The sequence below is a fragment of the Topomyia yanbarensis genome, chromosome 3 (genome assembly GCF_030247195.1).
Source record: "Topomyia yanbarensis strain Yona2022 chromosome 3, ASM3024719v1, whole genome shotgun sequence".
Lineage (NCBI taxonomy): Eukaryota > Metazoa > Arthropoda > Insecta > Diptera > Culicidae > Topomyia > Topomyia yanbarensis.
In genome coordinates, this window is record NC_080672.1 from 378,155,759 (window position 1) to 378,175,194 (window position 19,436).

Below are 19,436 nucleotides of genomic sequence, written 5' to 3' on the forward strand. Positions count from 1 at the left end.
GCTTGAAAAAAGTTTCCATCCTGGAAAAATAGGGAAAGTTGAGGTATTAGGACATTTGACGAAAAAAATGCGATTTGTAGAGTTGTCTTGTCCAAAAATTTGATGTTTCTGAATTTTACCGCTAACGAATTTATTTTTGTTGTATTCATAAGAATTTTACGCGTTCAACAAGCTACATTTAATTAAAATTGATTGAAGAATAACAGAGATATATGCACGAGAAAATTATAAAATTTAATATTAATGACAAAGGTCCCTATAACCCCAACTTACCGTATTCGGACAAAGGTCAAAAAGGTTCCGTTAGATTACTGAAATTTGTTCACATTAGAAAAACTCCAAAATATGTATGATTTGCATCACAAAGCAGAAAAATCATGAAAAATAGGGGATTTTGGGGCCAAATGACCCAGTACCCCACTTTCCTCTATTTTTCTAGAAAGAGGAACATCTCCCTTCAAAGACTTATGTCATTTCCTTTAAAAAGAGATATAAATTATAATTTTCTGATTGCTACTTCAAAAGTTATAGCATTTAGTATATTTTTCCTCTATATTTTCCCATAGCACCAATTTCAAAAATTTCAAGCAAAGTGGGCGGGAGTCTAAAATTGTCCAAATGATCTGAAATTTGGCATCTAAGCTTACTTTGACATTTGTCACAATATGGGAGGGGGACTTTTGAGAATTCAAAAAAAAAGTTTTTTTGCAATGCCCTAATGCGCAATGACATAAAATTACACTTACTGCCATTCAGAACAAACACCATATTTGGAGTAAAATTACATGATTTACGAAACTAAAGTAAAACTAAGTCATTTTGATGCTCGTATATGTCAGGGTCAGGATACGTAAATTTACACGATTTTTTCTAGGTGTGTATGCTAGGGGTCTATGCGATAACTTGTGTAACTAAAATATTGTAACCAAAACATGACTCGTAGTATTTACTATAATTTTTCCTTACATGCTATTGAGCTAAATCTAACCATTATTTCACACAAATGTTTAGTTCATGCGAATCGAGTACTTATACACACTCATGCACTTCTAGGTCCCATGCAAAACTGACTAAGACATTGTATTTTTCGCTGTAACAAAGCCTGACTAGCAGTCTTCGACAAAGATGTAGATAATTCAATTTTTTTTTCTTATTTAGACTTACAGTGATAATATGATGCATACTAGCGGCGAAAAAAATTGGGGCTAGTTTATTATTTTTTGTCGAAAAATCCTATACAAACTTCAGGCTCGTTGGTCCGCTAGCTGGACTTTGCTTCAAATTTGGAATAAGTACTCCTGGTGGGACTATTAATCGACTCAGAGGTGGGCCGATAGGGGTTATTTTCTTTCTTGTCACTCTAGTGACCATCCAAGAACGTACTCGAATATGTGAATAGCCACACGATCACAAGATCGAGTTGCACGCGAGCACACTCGACAAGCACATTAACATACGAACGCTTTAGCCCTTCGCGATCAACAACGCACACATTTTAGCCCTTACGAAGTTTCAAACGCGGTCCCAAACGACAACCTACAAACGTCCGTGTTCGCGTGATCATAATTCGATCACGACCGGAAATCATTACCCTTCGTCCTAGCAACTTAAATTGAGTATCAGATTCATTCAAAAACACGCGAACGGCTCACGGCTATAAAACAGAATTTATACGCGCAAATTTACATACACGTTAGCACACGCGGCATACAAACCCACACGCGATCGAACACGTTAGCGTACAAATGCTCGAGTCGTTCGCGATGATACACGCGATCGCGAATAGTGTTGTGGTACCGGTAATACCGATACCGAAAATCCCGACCAATTTTTAGAACCGTAATATCGGTACTGAACAAAATTCAGTACCGGTATTTTCGGTACCATACAATTTTTTTAAGAAAATATCTGGACTCTCTAGGAGCACTTGTTTCAAAATACCGGTCTGCAAAATGACTTTTAATTGTATTTATTACCTTCTAGATAAATCGTTGAGCTAACACTTTTGTGGGGGAATGAGGTGGGGCCATCACCATAACAATTCAAGATGTTAAACATTACTAGCTCCCGTTGTACTGAACGGTATATTTAAATTCCTGCACTATTTTGTCCAAATTAAATTTTAATGATCTTGTACTAAATTTCCAAATATTCACATCTAGCTTAAAAGGCATAAAAATTTGCTATGATTTTTTTTATTAGCGACATTCTGATTGGTTTCCATCATTCACTGGGTGGCGCGTAATAAGACTATGATCTAAGTCATGTCCGTATTTGGTTTGCACTTAAACCTTTATCTATAAAAGAACGAACAGCGATTTAGTAGCTAACACCTGAGAATAAAGCCATTAGTTTGAGCAATCAATTTCACTTTGAAGCATTTCTTCCATTTTTTTTAAATATTCGAGTACCGGTACTGAGGGTTTCAGTACCGTAGTACCGGTTCTCGCCAAAAAGGGTCGGTACTGCAAACCCTAATCGCGAAGTCCCTACACATATTTGAACCGTACAATGAATATCACATTAAGAATCACGACCCGCTGCAATTGGCCTTAAGCAGTGATTTAGTGGGCGACATTGCCTGTCTCGTCTGCAATTGTAGTGTGTGATTCTGACGGGGAGCCCTTCCGAGAACCTTGCTCTACAGCTCCAGTAGGACAACTCTCTAAAAATAATAAAAAAATTAAATTATAAGATGAGATCGGAAAAATTTGTTACATAACGAATGTGGTTCATTTTTAAAGATAACACGATTGGTACCTTGTTCGATCGTGGAAAATCCTTGGGAACAAAATAAAAATGATTCGTTACTGGTAAAATTCAAAAACATCAAATTTTCTTACATTTAGTCTCGATTTAACATTTTTATCATTAAATCGCACAAAGTAACTCCATTTAACAATGAATTCCTATTTAATTTACCACTTTTAGTGCAAAATGCGCTTGGGGATCACATGAGAAAAGTTTCATTCCTGAAAAAATAGGGGACGTTGAGGATTTAGGACATTTAATTAAAAATATGTAAATTGTAGAGTTAATGTCAAAAAAATTTATGTTTCTGAATTTTACCGGTAACGTATCTATTTTTGTTTTATTCTTAGGAATTTTCGAGTTCAACAAGTTACATTTTATGAAAATTGATTGAAGAATAATATAGATATATGCATGAGAAAAAGATAAAATTTAATATGAATGACAAAAGATCCTATAACCCCGACTGCTCGTTTTCTGACAAAGATCAAAATGGTTCCGTTCGATTTCTGAGATTTTTTCACATTAGCAAAACTGCAAAATGTGTATGTATGCATCACGGAACAGCAATACAATGAAAAATAGAGGATTTTAGGGGCAAAATGACCCAGTACCCTACTTTTCCGTATTTTTCAAGAAACAGAAATATCTACATTAAGATGCATTCAAATCTTTCCTTTAAAAAGAGGTATGAATTGTAATTTTCTGAGCACCGTTTCAAAAGTCTTATTTTGGTAATCACCTTTTATCTTATCGATGTATGTCATGCCACTTTCCTACAATGCTTTCGCAACATTCTACACAATCCCACAAAGATGTGGGCATTCCGGTCTGGAAAACATCTCATGCTGGTTCTATGACCCACTGCAAATTCTAATTAAGATCCTCGCCGGAACTTTCCCAACAATTCAAACTTGCCCTGAAATCAACCAACCACAATCTACAATTCATACCCCCGAGAGGAATGGGTTCCAGTACGCATAAGTTTACACATACCTAGTATAAATTGGATTCGCGCTCAAGTTAAGGCTGCAACCCACTGCCGGATCCCACGCCTACGCGTTACACCGAGCACATCCCGAACCATTATCGCGCGGGGTCCCGCATTGTGAACGATCTAACTTTCTTCCTCTTGTTTCGTTTCGTTTCGTTTCATCCGGCTGGCAGCGGTGACACGACGGAAGCGGAACTGTGCCGGCTATTCTCCTCGTACGGCAACGTCAAGTCCACGAAAATCATCGTCGACCGGGCGGGCGTCAGCAAAGGCTACGGATTCGTGACGTTCGAAACCGAGCACGAGGCACAAAGACTGCAGAGCGATGTAAGTATGAAGGTACGGCTCGGAAAACCAAACGCTCAAAGCAAACTTTACTAAACACTGTTATGTATGTATGTGTATGTGTACGTAAAAGCTAGGCTCACTCTGTTCGCCTGAAACAAACTTACGATAAGTATAAACAACAGCCAGCAAAAGTTTTTCTTTTTTCTTGTTCGTTTTCATTAGCAGTAGAGAGACTATATCCATCCAGGCGCAAGCCTTGCGCTCTCCGTCTGTGATGTTATTGTTTCTCATTTTCTTTTTTCATTGGTGTGTTATGCATATTGAAATGATTTTTTGACCAAATGGTGTTCAGAATGTCGATTCATGCTGCGGTTCACATTTTTGATGGGCGCAAGGTCTTTTAAAATGCCTTTCGGTGGAGGTGCTTAATGTTTTTCTGTCGGTCATTTGGGAAAATTAAAAAAATCCTGAAGCGGTCTCGATTACTTTCTGAACACCTCTGCGTCACGTAGCTTTGTCTAAATTAATTATAAATTATGTTAATGAAAGGTTTCAATATCGGCAAGCTTTAGTACTCAATTTTTTCTACGTTTTCTTCTTTCATCCGCCGTATACCCAACTCTCGAACATGAATCGATCCGATTCTGCCACTGCCTCTTCCGGCTAACCACCTACTCAGGGTGACTGCATCGTGCTGAGGGATCGCAAGTTGAACATTGCACCAGCGATTAAGAAACAGGTAAGTCTGCCGTGTCCGACAAAATTTCAGTCACCATACTCAGCCCCCTTTAATTTTTGTTCCTTTTGCTTCGTAGACAATCTGTGCAACGAACGGTGCCGTGTACTACGCAGCCACTCCTCCAACCCCGACGATCAACAACATCCCAATCGAGCAGTTTGCGACAGTCTATCCGCCAGGTGTGCCAACTATCTATCCGCCAACGATGCCGTATCAGCCGTTCTATCAGTACTACAGCGTGCCAATGGTAAGAGTCGGTCGTGGTATAACATGGATTAACAGGATGGTTTTGACGGATGACCGGTTTGTCATTCGAATCAAGTTCAAATATTGGGGCCCTAATTAAATTAGGTCGTTTTAAGATTTTAATTATACAGCGGTTCAGATTCCGGGATAGCAGTCATCTTTTTAAAAACAGATTTAAAATATCGATTTTTTTCCTTTCCAGAATGTTCCGACTATTTGGCCTCAAAACTATCAAGGTATGTAAATTTGGTGTGTGCTGAATTTGCAACAGCAACAATTAAACAGACGTCCGTTGCTTGGTGGAAGTAGAAGCAAGTATAGAATGAAAGAGCAAGCTTACGCGCGGATAGATCCGATAGACCCTCCCAGACGAACGGTGCCCGCCAGCGAAGCGAAGCAGCCAGTTTATTATTTGTTAACGTTTTCAGTTTATCTTTTTTTATAAATTAGTAGTTTTGCAACCGCCTTGCGCTACCATCTACTGATAGCGGGATGCTTTGTGTCCTTTGGTTATTGATTTGTACAAAACCGTTTATACCTGAGCTTTCTTCTCAGTACCGATACGATCGTAAAGAAAGAGACTACTTACCCACTACATCCTTATTTGCCTCTACGCCGTTATTTATTTGCTGTAAATATGTGTCACATAACGATATGTTTTGTTAGTTTCTAAGACGAATGATGGATAGTACTCTTTGTGTATACATAGTTTAGTGAACGATTGTTTAGCGAAAAGCTGCTGCTGTATCGCCCGTACATAAGCCCTACTTGTTTATGTTGTAGTAGCAAATTCTGACGCGATTATGGGCAGTCGATTGATCCTCTGACAATGGTTGCGCTCAAATGGCTGAAAGTGGCAGTATGTTTTCGGCTTTGTTTGTATTGTTTGTGTTATTTTTTTGTTTATCTCTACGTGTATAACTTGGAATTTGTTGTGTTCGCAGCACATCTTGAGATAGTTTTTTAATTGAAATGTTTTTAAATCTGATTCAGAGAAGTAAATAGGTTGTGTTTATTTTGATCGTGATCACCATCAGTTTTGCAACATTAAGAAAAGTAGCATAATTAAAATATTTCGACACTAATACAGATCAGTATTAATTATGTCTTCCAATTGGATAAAAATGAGTAATTTCAAATCTAAAGTAGAATCTTCTAAATTTAGGTGTCAATTAATCCAATGGAATGGATGTGCCGTGGAGATTGCAAATTTCAGTTACTCAAATTATCATGTACATACAAACGGAACCTAATGAAAGTTAGAAACTGACTAATCTGATTGTTCTAAGTGAACAAAAGCCAATCTTTTATCTAGAATATGAGTATCATTGCTACCTGTATAATACCACGATTAGTTTTTAAGATGATTTGGAATTCGAAATTTTCGCAACAAATTAAACTTCTCTATAAATGTGTGCAATAAGACGAAAGCTGATAAATCGAAATCTCATCGAGAGTTTACATGAAGAGAAAACGGAAATATTGTACCACTCGGCTGCGACATCCGAAATCATTAGAGGGTATTAGGCCAACGCAAATATTGACAATTTCGGAACATCATGCACTAGAATGGTAATGAATTCCACCCACAAGGCTTAGTTATGCCAAATATTAACTCGTTGTGATGATATATTTGTTCACGCACAAATATGTTTTCCCTCGTTCTGGAAAGTAAAGTGTTGATTGAGTAGGATTTTGTACGCAAAAAATCAACTGAAAATAATGTTTACACCATGAAATTAAAAAAAAACTTTCATACAAAATTATATCTTTTTGTCGGTCAATTAAGCAATACGGAACGTGCTCTTTATTTAATAGTTTAAAATTCATTAGAACTTTTCGAATTGCTCATTGCAGTTTTTCTTAATACAGTTGTAATGAAGCGGAGCACTTTTTTCTAAAACTGTAAGAACTTTTATTGATTCCAGGTTTGTCGGTTCCAGCAGCATTAAGTAAGATCGGTTGACATAGGTTTTTTAGAAATTTATGAAGTAATAAAAAACTTTCCATATGATCCTGAATTAGAAATTTAAAATAAAGATGCGACAAACATAATGATCACGCTGATTTAAAAGAAAAATTAATTAATTGAATGCATGATTGTACAGGGTGTTTGGTTCATGATTAAGAATCTCTCGAGGGGTGATTTACTGTCATATTTGGAGAAAAAAATCGTTCTACACATACCATAAAATCTCAACTGTTACAGAGTTATTGAACTTTTTGTGTAAAAAAACTTATTTACCTTAAAATACCTCTAACTCGAAAATTACACCTCGTACTTTAAATCTTTTAGTTCCATTGGAAAGGTGAGAAAATTTTCTATTGAATGGTGTTCTCATATCTTTCAGTTAATTAGTTTTAATCAGAGCTTTAAAAAATTGACATCCCAGCGTGAACTTGAAAGTTAAATAAATTCTAAAGTCCGGCGCGATGAATCAAATGTTTGGGTCGTTTCCCTCGTCATTCGTTCTCCCGACACAGTGCATTCAGATTCGGTTCGGTTTCAAAAGCAAACTGACTTTTGTTTCTATGCTAGCTCTGAGGGGATTATTGAGCAAAAGTGCACCAGATATAGATTACGCAGTTCGCTTATGCTCGAAAATGTAGAAGATGCCAACTTCTGTCTTCAAACTGTCCACATAATAACAAATGAATGCTTTGGTTGATGAAGGAATTTATGTTTCCTCTGCACTCATGCATTCAATTCTGCATGAAATTTCAGTCAGTTGGAAAGTTAATGAATGAGGAAGGCGGTGAATTTGAGTGTTGGTTTCGGTAAACAAAAGCAGAAATAGGTAACTGATTTTGAATTTTCGCAGCACGGGTTTTAATTTTCTTTTAGTTGTAAAGTAATTAAAGGTTAGTGTTTTTGATGAGATTTTTGTTAATTTTCTCAAAATAATGAATTATGATTATAGCAATATCTATTATCCAAAAGTTGGGTTTGAGGACGATTCATAATTTGTTCCTCAACATAATATTCCAATCTCTTCTCGTTCCTTTGTAATTTCACTTCTCAACTTTTCCTGTGATCGACTTTCAAGTTCTTAAAAGACTCTAATCTAAAAAAATATGCTTTATATCGTTATTACCAAGGCTTCATTGGAAGGCTGAGAAAATTTCCTTTCGAAGTATGTACAGATATCTTTTAGTTAAGTGTACTAAATGACTTTTTACTAGTGAAATAACTCAAAATTAGCGTTTTTTGAAGAGTTTTGTAATTATTCTAATGATTAATCAACTAAATTTATCGTCACTATTGTTCATTTTGGTGCCCCTTAATATTCTCTACAACTTGTTACCCCTATGGTTTTTCATTTTGCAATTTAATAGTTAACACAGCATGACATCACAAATGGACTGGTTTTGAAATCATTGTTTTTGTATAGGAAATGAGAAGATAAAAATGATTTTGCTTCGAAACTAAAAGAGATAATTGAATGGAGTCAGAGATAGAATTGTAGAACTTGCTGAGATGCATTAATTCCATGATAATAAAGGTGATGTTTATTATTTACTATTTTAAGAAAATAACGAAAATGCTAATAATAACACTAATTTTAAACTAATTAACTTCTAAAAGAATACTAAATTCACTTAACTGAAAGGTATTAATAAATTTTTTTCTGCGAAATTTTCCTGTTTTTCGAATAAAAATAAGAAAAGGTACAATAAGTGCCATACTTTTTCAATAAGAGCTAGTATTTGTGAATATGAGATACAAATATCCAAGTTCAATAACCCAAACACATGAAAACAAGACAAGATAAATGTATCATGTCATAGAAAAAATTATGCAACTCTTCAAGACTAACAATTTGAATTATTAAAATGGTGATGTTAACTATTAAGATTTTCGCGAAATGAATGAAAAATCGAACAACATTGTTAAATTTTAGTAAATTACTGTGAAAAGGTTACTTAACCTCATTAGCTGAAACATTTGAGGATATTTTTCAATGGAAAATTTTCTCACCTATCCAATGGATCTAAAAGATTGGAAATACAAAGTATATTTTTTGAGTAAGAGGTATTTTAAGACAACTTAGTAACTTTTGAGATTTGATAGTATGTGTAGAACGATTTTTTTCTCCAAATATGACAGTCAATCATCCCTCGAGAGCTTTTTACCCATGAACCAAGCACCCTGTATTTTGGAAAAAAAAATTAAACTCAAATATTTTAATTTATTCAAAACAAAACAATAAAATTTAATGTTCCAAAAAACCAAATAACATCAAAATAATTAAATTAAAACCAATTTATGGTACTCAATAAATTCAATCACTTAAAAACGTATTCAGTAATTCTAGATAGTAAAAAAATCAATTGGTTAAGAAACAGGGTTTGACAACAAATTTCATATGTAAGTTATTTTTGAATCATCCCGGACTTTCCAGACATTCTAAAGATTTTCTTTATAATGTTTTCTTCAGAAAAACATTAACCCTAAGGTTTGTAGAACATGCCTGAAATACGTGAAAACTTTGCGAATCTTGGAAACATTTTCATTTAATGGGAATTCTCTGAATTTTGAAAGATTTACCTAAATTCTGTACGACCTTGAAGTTTGTAGAGTTTCTTCGAAACTCGAACGTATTACCTGAAATTCATATAGGTAGTCTGGAGTTTGACAATCAGGTTGAAAATCGTTTTTTGGATCATTGATAAGTTATGTAACGCAAAAAAGGTTCCAAATTGACTCTATCTCTCTCTTTATGTCACAAATTTCTTTATTAAGTTCCAAAGTACGTAACGAATTTTTTGTCAATTTTTGTCTTAGGTAAAAACATGTAACGTCACGTTCTAGCTTATGACACATTTTGTCTGACCCCCTCCGCTCTACATAATTTATGAAACGCCCGAACATTGACGGTCTAATCTGAGCTTCGTACAAATTATCTGAAGTTCTAAGAACTTTTAAAATTTAATAATCATGAAATTTGCTAAACCCCTAAAACTTTGAGGACTTTTATTAATTATTTATTTTACACGGCTCATAGCGGTAGCTTATACATAAAGACATCGTGAAGAGAGTCACAAGTTATCGGGGTACAGTGAAGACCCGATTTTATCAGCACCTGATTTAATCAGCCCCCGATTTGATCAGCTTTTTGACCCGATTTATCAGTTTCATATGAAAATTAATAGTTGGTAGTTTGATGGGCTCTATCAGACGAACCAAATTGAATTAGCGTAAATCATTTCTTGAGCATATTTTTCTTATCTTAAAGATCCGAAATATGAAAAAAAATTTTTTTTTAATTTTTCACTGGGAAGTTTATGCTAAATAATCAGAAAAGTTTATGAGGCTATATCTAGGGACTAAAGAAGAATATTTTAAGAGCTTCGGTTTCTTAAAAAGAATGAAAAAAATATTCTACGCGCTGTAATGTAACCCGAACATACCCAAACATAACCAAACCTTTGTTGTGATTGTGCAGCGCTTCACCTTAAATACAAATATTACACCAAAAAAAATTGTACCCAAAATCGTTAATAAAGTGCCATGAATTCTGGAACAATCACGCTTTTACGTTACGAAAATAGGACCATGAACAAAAATCGTGTGTTTTAAAATTATGTTCATTTACCCTTCAGTAACGCCAGCATAACGCTTTTATTAGTGAAAATATTGGTTTTTGTTTGGCGAACTTCAGTCACGGTTTCCACCTTGTCACTACCAAACCGATTTTCTGTACGTGAACTAGTCCACAACTTTATGAACATTATTCATAAATCACAGGATGATTAATGATGTTATTCATATATTTAAGAACATCAGTTCACAAAATCTACATATTCTGGATATTTTCCCGTGACCTATTTAACGAAACTTGGAATTTTATTCATGAGTCCATTCAATCCTTATGAACTAATTCGTGATTCCTAATATATTTGGAACGATCCGATATTCGTGCTCGCGAAATGGTTCGCAAAATCATCTAATATTCATGGATTCGTGAACTGGTTCATGATTCCTACCATATTATTCACGATCCAATATCCGCGCTCGTGAAATTTGTCATGCATTCGTGAACTGGTTCATGATAGTTAATATAATAGTCACGATATACCATTCGTGATTGTGAAATAGTTCGCAAAATCATACAATATTATTCATGTATTCGTGAACTGGTTCACGATTCCTTGGACAATAGTCACGTCTGACCATTCGTGCTCGCAAATAGTTGATGAAATCATGAACTATTATTCGTAGATTCGTGAAGTGGTTCATGATTCCTAGCACATGATTCATGATCTTTTTTGTGTGCTTGTACTATTTGGAATATATTTCTAATTATTTTTAATTTCACATGAACTATTTCACAAAATGTGGAGTATTATTCGTGGAATCATTTTCGTTCTATGCACTTTTTCATGAAATGCTGCTAGTGACTAGTAATAGGAACTAGCAGTAGAAAACTATTAGTACCTCGAACATTTAAACTATTAGGACTTCAAACATCGATTCATTTGATAAGGTACAGTGAGATGTCTGGACAGAAAACGAAAACTGCGTTGAACACCACAAATCGTGCTCATGATATAGTTTACAGAATAAAACTGCTGATATCATGAACATGGGTCACATTACTCCACGCACACTCAATTCGGCTCGGCAATTTCCCAACAGCTGTGTAGTCAGCAAATTTAGAAACTGATATCTCAGTAAAGTGAGATTTGTTTACTAATTTTCGGTTAAATATTTTCCGAGTTTGAGCTATCAAAAGCCCCTTTTACTGAGATCTCTGCAAAACAATTGTTTGCTGAGATCTCAGCTGTTGAGATTTCGGTAAAAGATGCGAAAAAACTGAGATTCGGCAGAAAAAAAATTAAGTGTGCGTGTCAAATTCTAAAGCAAGCTCTAGAATAAAATATCACGATAACTTGAACAGAAATTACGAAAATCATGACAAAGTTCCTGAAATTATGAACATAAATCACTCATCATCAAAATATCAAAAATCGCGACTAAGATCCTAAAATCGTGATCATAAATCCAACCTGTCTGACAGAAAAATCCGATAATAAACTCATGAATAAAATAGCTAGGAAACGTAATGAGAAATCAGAAAAATCGCCAATGAGCTCCTGAAATAATGAATATCATGTGACTGGCGGCTGTGTATTTTCAAATTATGAACAAGAACTACAGCAAAAACTAAACATGACCAGGGAACAACAACAGTCACCCAACCAAACATTCGAATGTAAAGCCATGTATATATTCGGGGCGAACTAGCTCTTTTGGAAACACATTTCAGGAACTTGGTCACGATTTTCGAAAATCGCTCAGCTCACGAAATCGTGATCTTTTATTCGTGAATTTATGAACGGATTTTTTTCCGTGTATTAATTTTTCGTTGGATCTCGCACATGTATTGAAAGCGGAGACCCCCTTTCGCATCGGGAAACCATTTGTCTGCTCGCCTACTTCATTCTGAGGATAATTTTCTTCCGTCCAGTCTTCCCACGTGAACATCGAACACATCATCAACATCTGTTATCATCTTAAACCCACATTTCGTGTGCAAACTCGAACGCGCTTATGTGTACCAAAACACGTGCACATGTTCTTCCGCACAACCGAACCCCATTTAACGTCCGTAGTGTTCATACACACAGAATTTTAGTACTAGTTTTCTCTTTATCTTACTAATCATCACTAGCGTTGATTCATGCAGTTTTGTGTGTTCCTTTTTTGTGTACGCACACAGTGTACGTACACGGTGTGAAAACCAAAGTTTGCACATCGTTCGCTTTGATTCGGTGTTCGTGGCAAACCTGTACACAAAGGCAAAGCATGTTTGGGGTTGAACGCGTGCACGAAATTTTGTACACAGTTAGAATAGCGGGGGTATATGTATGGGGGTATCAAATTACTAACTTCACTACTATTAATAAATTAAGTAAAGCTACTTTACCCTCGAGCACTTGCGCTATTGTACTTTGTACAAGACTTTGAGATTTTTCTTTATCAATATGTTGCAAAGACATCAATGCCAAACCACTATGTATTCCTCAGATAACATGTTCTGGGCAAAATATAATCATTTTTGTTCACTGAAATACCTCAAGTACAACAATGAAACCTGAAATTGTTGACTAAACCAGGTCAATAGAACGCGTGATATGAGAAGGTCAACAAAACAACATTCCGTTTAACATATCTCGTGATCTCGATCATGTAGAGAGTTCCCCATAAAAGTGATACATAATTTATAAATGGTCTCTATATTGAAGGTTTAACCTAAGATTCGTAAAATTTCTCAAGTAGTAAGATCTCTTTGGAATTTCAAAATCCCTTGAAAGTTGCTGGACTTTCCTGAAATTCTAAAAGAATATTACCACCCTTACCCCACCCCTTTGCTACTTATGATGCCCTTTGAAATATTTTGCTAAAGTTCGCGCATAGAACTTCTGCAAAGTTTGCAAAATATCGCATGGCATACATAGGGTTTTTCCACAATGTATTCCATTTACTTGAATCTTGCAAAGTAAAAAAAAATGTTGGTAGGTATACGTACTTTCGGAACCAAATGTATGTTTTATGGAGGGTATAATCAATCGAGATATACCTTTACATGATACAGTGAAGACCATATTTCATCAGTTCCCGATTTTGTCAGCCTTATATGAAAATCCATTTGATGGGCTCTAGCAGACAAACCAAGTCAAATTCGAGTAAATCTTTTCTGTGCATATTTTGCTTATCTTAAAGATGCAAAATGCGCAAATTTTTTTTGCAGTGGAAGACATCCTTAAGGGAAATTTACACAAAGTTTTCAATAAAGGGCTCTAAGGACCAATGATATATATTTTTACAGCTTCGGTTTATTAAAAAGAAAAAATATGGCTCGATTTTGTCAATATCCCCGTTTTGTCAATCTAACATATACCAAAGGGTCGATATAAACGGTTATTCACGGTATTAAGTAAAAAAGGACATAGACAGACCCCTTATTCCCGCTCAAATATTGAACCACCCCATTGTGCCGTAATTAATCTACGGCCCCATCATACAAAAATGTCAAACAACGATAACTCAAAATTACTTTTTTTAAAATCCATGTTACTCAATGGGTGAACAGAGCCGTGTGTCTTGTATATGTTTACAAAAAATAAATGATATAAAAATTCAATAGTGTCCATCAAACTCTTTGCATGTTATACCAACCCATGCAGAGATTTTTTTCCACGGCAGTGTATAGTGGGACAAAATTTTCAATATACGGGCATTTTTCTTTGCGACGAAATGTTATAGCACGTTCGCGTCTTCAGGAATGCTTCTTAACTTTTCGAATATGAAAGTTAATTAGTATTATTTTTTCGAAAAAAGTAACCTAAAAACAATAAACTTCAAAGCAATTGCAAAAACTAAACCTTGACAACTTAAAATAATAAACAAAAAAAACAAAAAGGTATTTCAAAAGCAACGTGAGAAAATAATTTTGATACTTAATGATAAATAAACAAAAACTAAACCACAACTAATAATATAAAAAAATGCTGAGATTTAAAAAAATCGATGGTTTTTTTTGAGTCTGAATAACTTTTGGAAACAATAAATAAAAAAATAGTCAATAAAGGCGATGAGGCGCAAAATAACAAAAAAATAAGAAATTCAGTAAAAAAAAGAATTTTTAACGAAATCGGATCAATCTTCAAGTTGCGTACAACATTCTTTCAATCAAAGGTGATTTTGCGCCGCTACCGCGCACTAGATCAAAAGAAACAAGTTTTCATGTCAGTTTTCATCGGATTGCACTAAAATGTGGTACTTAACATTATCCTCACCAGCGGAAAGTTGCGAAAATTTCGAATTTCCATCCAAACTTATTTTTTTATCTCTACTCCGCTAACATACATCCTCACGGTGTTGGATTATATTAAAAAAGAATTAGCTGGATTCGTTGAATGATATTCCCTGTTCTAATAAGGCAAAATTCTCCCGATAATTTTGTTAATGTCAAATCGTGGTCCTATTTCAGCGTGTTACTATTCTACAATTACGAATTTGAAACTCATATGGTCATCTTGAATATTTATCTTTAGAACAAAAAAAAGTTCTAGTGAGAAATGGTTTCAGGCGTAGTTATTATTTTTTAGATTTTTTTTCTTCACCATTATTTTAAATCATGTACAGGAATAGAAGCATTTCAAAAATGTTTTAGTGAGGTTTCGAGTTAACCTCCATAATCCATATCCCATTGACCGGAAATTTTTGTATGGAAGAATCGTGTCTGCACCTATTTATTAGCATGTTTGTTTTTGTCGATGAACATATTTTTAACATTTAACCATAAGAGCGTGGAAGTGGAAGTTTATACGTGGCTTATTTTATACGAATGCGGCCTTGAAATGTACGTGGGTGAACAAGTATTTTTGATATGAGTCATTCCATGCACAATAGAGCTATCACCTTTCATCTCCAAGGTTAAAATTTTAACCATGGTGATAGCTCTATTATACGTGGAATGACCCATTTCAAAAATACTTGTTATATGATATAAAATAATCCCCACAAGAATATATCCACGTAGAAACTTCGACTTCCACGTCCTGCTCTTAAGGTTCAGCTGAGAAAGCCTACAAAAGTGCCATCTTTCAAAACGAAAAAAGCAGTTTTTTTCGCTAACCTTTACACAATCTTCTTGAAAATTCATCAACGTATTTGGGGAATGGTTAGAATGCTATTGACTAATTTTTATGAACATTCTGCCGACGATGTGCAATATTACTGCTTTTTTCGTTTTCAAAGATGACCGCTTTCCAAGGCTTTCCCAGTAAAACCTTAATCACTATAATACATTGCTGCCAGAGTTTCCTCTATCATCGATTAACCGAAGTGATCAGATTATCGGATACAGATGGCGCTGCGGGCGCCAAGTAGAATTAACGGGCGTACTTGCCAAAATTACTATAAAATATCGTTGTAAAATGCTACTATTCTCGCTATATTTTTACCAACTTAAACACAAATCAATGAAAGAAGGATCTAGGGAACTATTAACCAATATATAGTTATTTTTAAATACACAAAGACACGATCAAGTGCTACAGCAGTGCTGCCATTCTATTTTAAATTGAAGATTTCTTTTTTTGTATCCGTAAATTTCTTTAAAAGAGCGACAGTTCTCATTTTTTATCATTCAACGATAATCCAGTTCTAATTAACAACAATAATCCATCATCTATCCGGAGCAACCGTTAGCGCAGTGGTGTTTGGCATTGCTAACCACATACTAACCAATATCGTATGCTATATCGCACTCCATGTGTGCACGCTCAAACGTAACCAGGTGTCACACGGCGGCCCTTTCTGTGCATCAAGATTTGCTGAATTGTAACTATTGAATTGACCCTCCCGTTTTTCAATTATTCTTTGCAGACGGCAACGATTACTATTGAAGAGGATGTTTATTTGATTTCTTTTGTCCAACCGAGACACTATCAGCCAATTGAAACAACATTATCCGAGGTGCAGACAGTTTCCGAATAGCTTGCAGGAGGAAGATCCTTTTGGGGGAATGTCCGATTCCATTGAAAAAACTGTTTAACCTGTCGCCATACTAAAAGAGAACATTCCTCAAACAGTATCTTCCTCACGCTTAACTGTTTCCTTTTAAAGCAATCCCGAAAACGGAGCAAACTTGATCATCAGAACTTAATTTACAATTTTTCATTGTTTTTTTTTTCTATCTCTGTCTTTTTTCCTGTGATCGTCGTTCTCTCTTGCAGGAATCTACCCTTGTTAAAAGAAAGAGAACAAACTAGACAAACAGAAACTTATTTATTATCATGAGTAATATTTATACAACAAAAAATCACATCTATATATAAATAAATAAATTAGACAAAAAAATCCATTAGCATAAATGATGAACCTAATAATAATAAATAACAAAAAAAAACAAAGAACAAAAATGCAATAAGTAGCGAAGCAAGAAGCCACAGAGTGGAGGATATATAATTAGCGAATCGGAGCGCGAGCGCCACCGACAAGGCTTTAGTGTACATATTATACAGACACACTCTAGTAGCACGGCGGTTAGAAGATACCGGCGAGGAACCCGTTTTATTTCATTTTGTATCACTCGTCCGTTGCGTTTGCAACCTGGCAAACAGAACGGAAGTTCCGGCGGGACGGTGGAAGCCCGACACAGCCCCCTCTAGCGGAAGGTTGTGGGACTGTGGATGCGCACACATACCAGAGGCTACTAACATCGAATATTATATATATATATAAATACATCTTACAAAACGATATTTATACATACACTTGCGAGAGAAGACCTATACACAACCAGCACAGCAATTAGAGATAGCATGTGAGTGAACGAGTCGCGGAAGCGAAGACCGACAAAACCAATTCTAGCGAGCGAGGTGGGTGTGATTGTGATGGGTGCTGCTGCGGCGATGTAGACGAGCAGCCGATATAGATACAAACCGAAGAAGCAGAAGAAGACGAAAAAAATAACACACAGATCAATGTCAGGAAGACCGAAGTTTTTGATTATGGTTTTGCCATTCTGTTCCACCGGATCGCAGGCATTATTTTCCGCGTTTCTTTTCTTTAGACTTTTTTTTGTCACGCTTGCCCCCATCCTCGCGATGTGATGGGATGAGGCGAACCACTATAAATAGCTATTTAAGAAAAATGACCTAACAATTAGGAGAGATAGAGAGAGAGAGAGAGAAAGAGAGGGAGAGTGGCAGTGAAATTCGCTACCGCGAAACAGCGATTTTCTAGTGAGGCTAGAAATTCAAATTAATACAACACACGGACTGCTTTATTTTTATTAGGATGTCAAATGATGTTGATAGTGTGGGAAAAACAAAAAGACAGATTCCATGTGGGAGACGGAACAACATGCGAGTGAAAGCGATTAATCGTCGAGCCGGATGGGAAGATGCGCTTCCCATTCGGAATGTTGAATCTTTTTACTTTTGAAGTAAAACATTGTTGAACAATATTAACCTAATATTAGAAACTACTGTAGGTTATAAGAATATATGAGCCAGCGGGCGGATAACGACGAGTCAGTTAGGGTAGTTCTAACAAACATAACTGAAACGGAATAAATCCGTGATTATTTATGATACGAGCGAAAAAAATCCATATACTTATACATAGAAAATATATATATACAAACAGTAAAGTAATAAATCAAACAGAAATCAGCAACTGACACACACACATGAAATAAAATAATTATAAATACTAATCTGTACAGAAGCAGCATGTCGCTAATTTGGACCTAAAACGTCAACCACCAACGACAAAACAACCACATGTGATCGTACACACATACACACTAGCACATTTTCGATATAATTTGGTTAGATGCATATATGTGAGCAAAGTAATACCATTTAAAGACGACGAGGGGATCTTGAAAATTCTACTATCCACTGTTTCACTGCACTTGAACGGTCTATTTTTTTTTCTTTCAGAGACTCTGATGAGACGAAGTCAATTTAGTTTCCATGGGATTATGTCAGCTCTTTAACTTTTCTTTTCAGTTATTGTGTAAGATCTCATATAAAATCGTTTAGATATTTTTCCTTGATCCCTTTAAACTATTCTACTCTAAAGCATGCTGTACACGAAAACAACGGGACATGGTTTGTTGTTTGTTTGTCAGCTTTAACTCTTAAAGGCTTAATCATTTAGACATGGGACGTAGTTTTAACCTTTCAATCGAAAATCTTTCAGGATGAAACAAAGGTAATATTTTACTTCATGAAAATAATTGAAACAAAATCTTTCATTTGTAACATGCAGAATTTCTCGCACTTTTCTGTAGATACTGCTTATCAAGCGACACGCACCTTCTACACTAGGGCATTGCAAAAAAAAATTTTTTTGAATTCTCGAAGGCCCCCCCTCTCATATTGTGACAAATGTCAAAGCAAGCTCAGATGCCAAATTTCACATCATTGGGACAATTTTAGACCCCCGCCCACTTCGCTTGAAATGTTTTGAAATTGGTACTATGGGAAAATATGGAGGAAAAATACATTAAATGCTATAACTTTTGAAGTAGCAATCAGAAAATTACAATTTATACCTCTTTTGAAAGGAAATAATCATAGTATTTGAATGGAGATTTTTTTGTTTCTAGGAAAATACAGGAAAGCGGGGTACTGGGTCACTTTGGCCCCAAAATCCCCTATTTTTAATGATTTTTCTGCTCTGTTATGCAAATCGTACATATTTTGTAGTAATTCTAATCTCAAAAATCGATCAGAGCCTTTTTGACCTTTGTCTGAATACGAGAAGTTGGGGTTAAATGGCCTTTTGTCATTCATATTAAACTTCATCATTTTCTCGTGAATATATCTCTATTATTCTTCACTCAATTTTAATAAACTATACCTTGTTGAACGTGGAAAATCCTTAGGATT

At 35.3% G+C, this 19,436-nt stretch overlaps 2 protein-coding genes across 7 annotated transcripts in view; one reads left to right on the top strand and one right to left on the bottom strand.

Moving 5' to 3' along the window:
• The window catches only part of LOC131688148 (protein boule), a 128,068-nt gene extending 108,986 nt beyond the window's left edge, over nucleotides 1–19,082 (top strand). For 3 of the 6 annotated variants that reach the window (XM_058972308.1, XM_058972310.1, XM_058972309.1), the window contains 5 exons: nucleotides 3,919–4,084; nucleotides 4,713–4,772; nucleotides 4,849–5,019; nucleotides 5,221–5,254; nucleotides 16,417–16,754. In XM_058972308.1, the coding sequence (XP_058828291.1) occupies nucleotides 3,919–4,084; nucleotides 4,713–4,772; nucleotides 4,849–5,019; nucleotides 5,221–5,254; nucleotides 16,417–16,436 (451 nt within the window). In that variant the 3' untranslated portion in view covers nucleotides 16,437–16,754. The other 3 variants (XR_009305227.1, XM_058972311.1, XM_058972312.1) reach the window with 3 other exon arrangements.
• Nucleotides 1,967–19,436, bottom strand: part of LOC131688140 (proton-coupled folate transporter-like) — an 80,219-nt gene continuing 62,749 nt past the window's right edge. Inside the window, exon 5 of the mRNA XM_058972292.1 lies at nucleotides 1,967–2,665. Coding sequence (XP_058828275.1) covers nucleotides 2,524–2,665 — 142 coding nt within the window. The 3' untranslated portion in view covers nucleotides 1,967–2,523. The remainder of the gene's footprint in view (nucleotides 2,666–19,436) is intronic.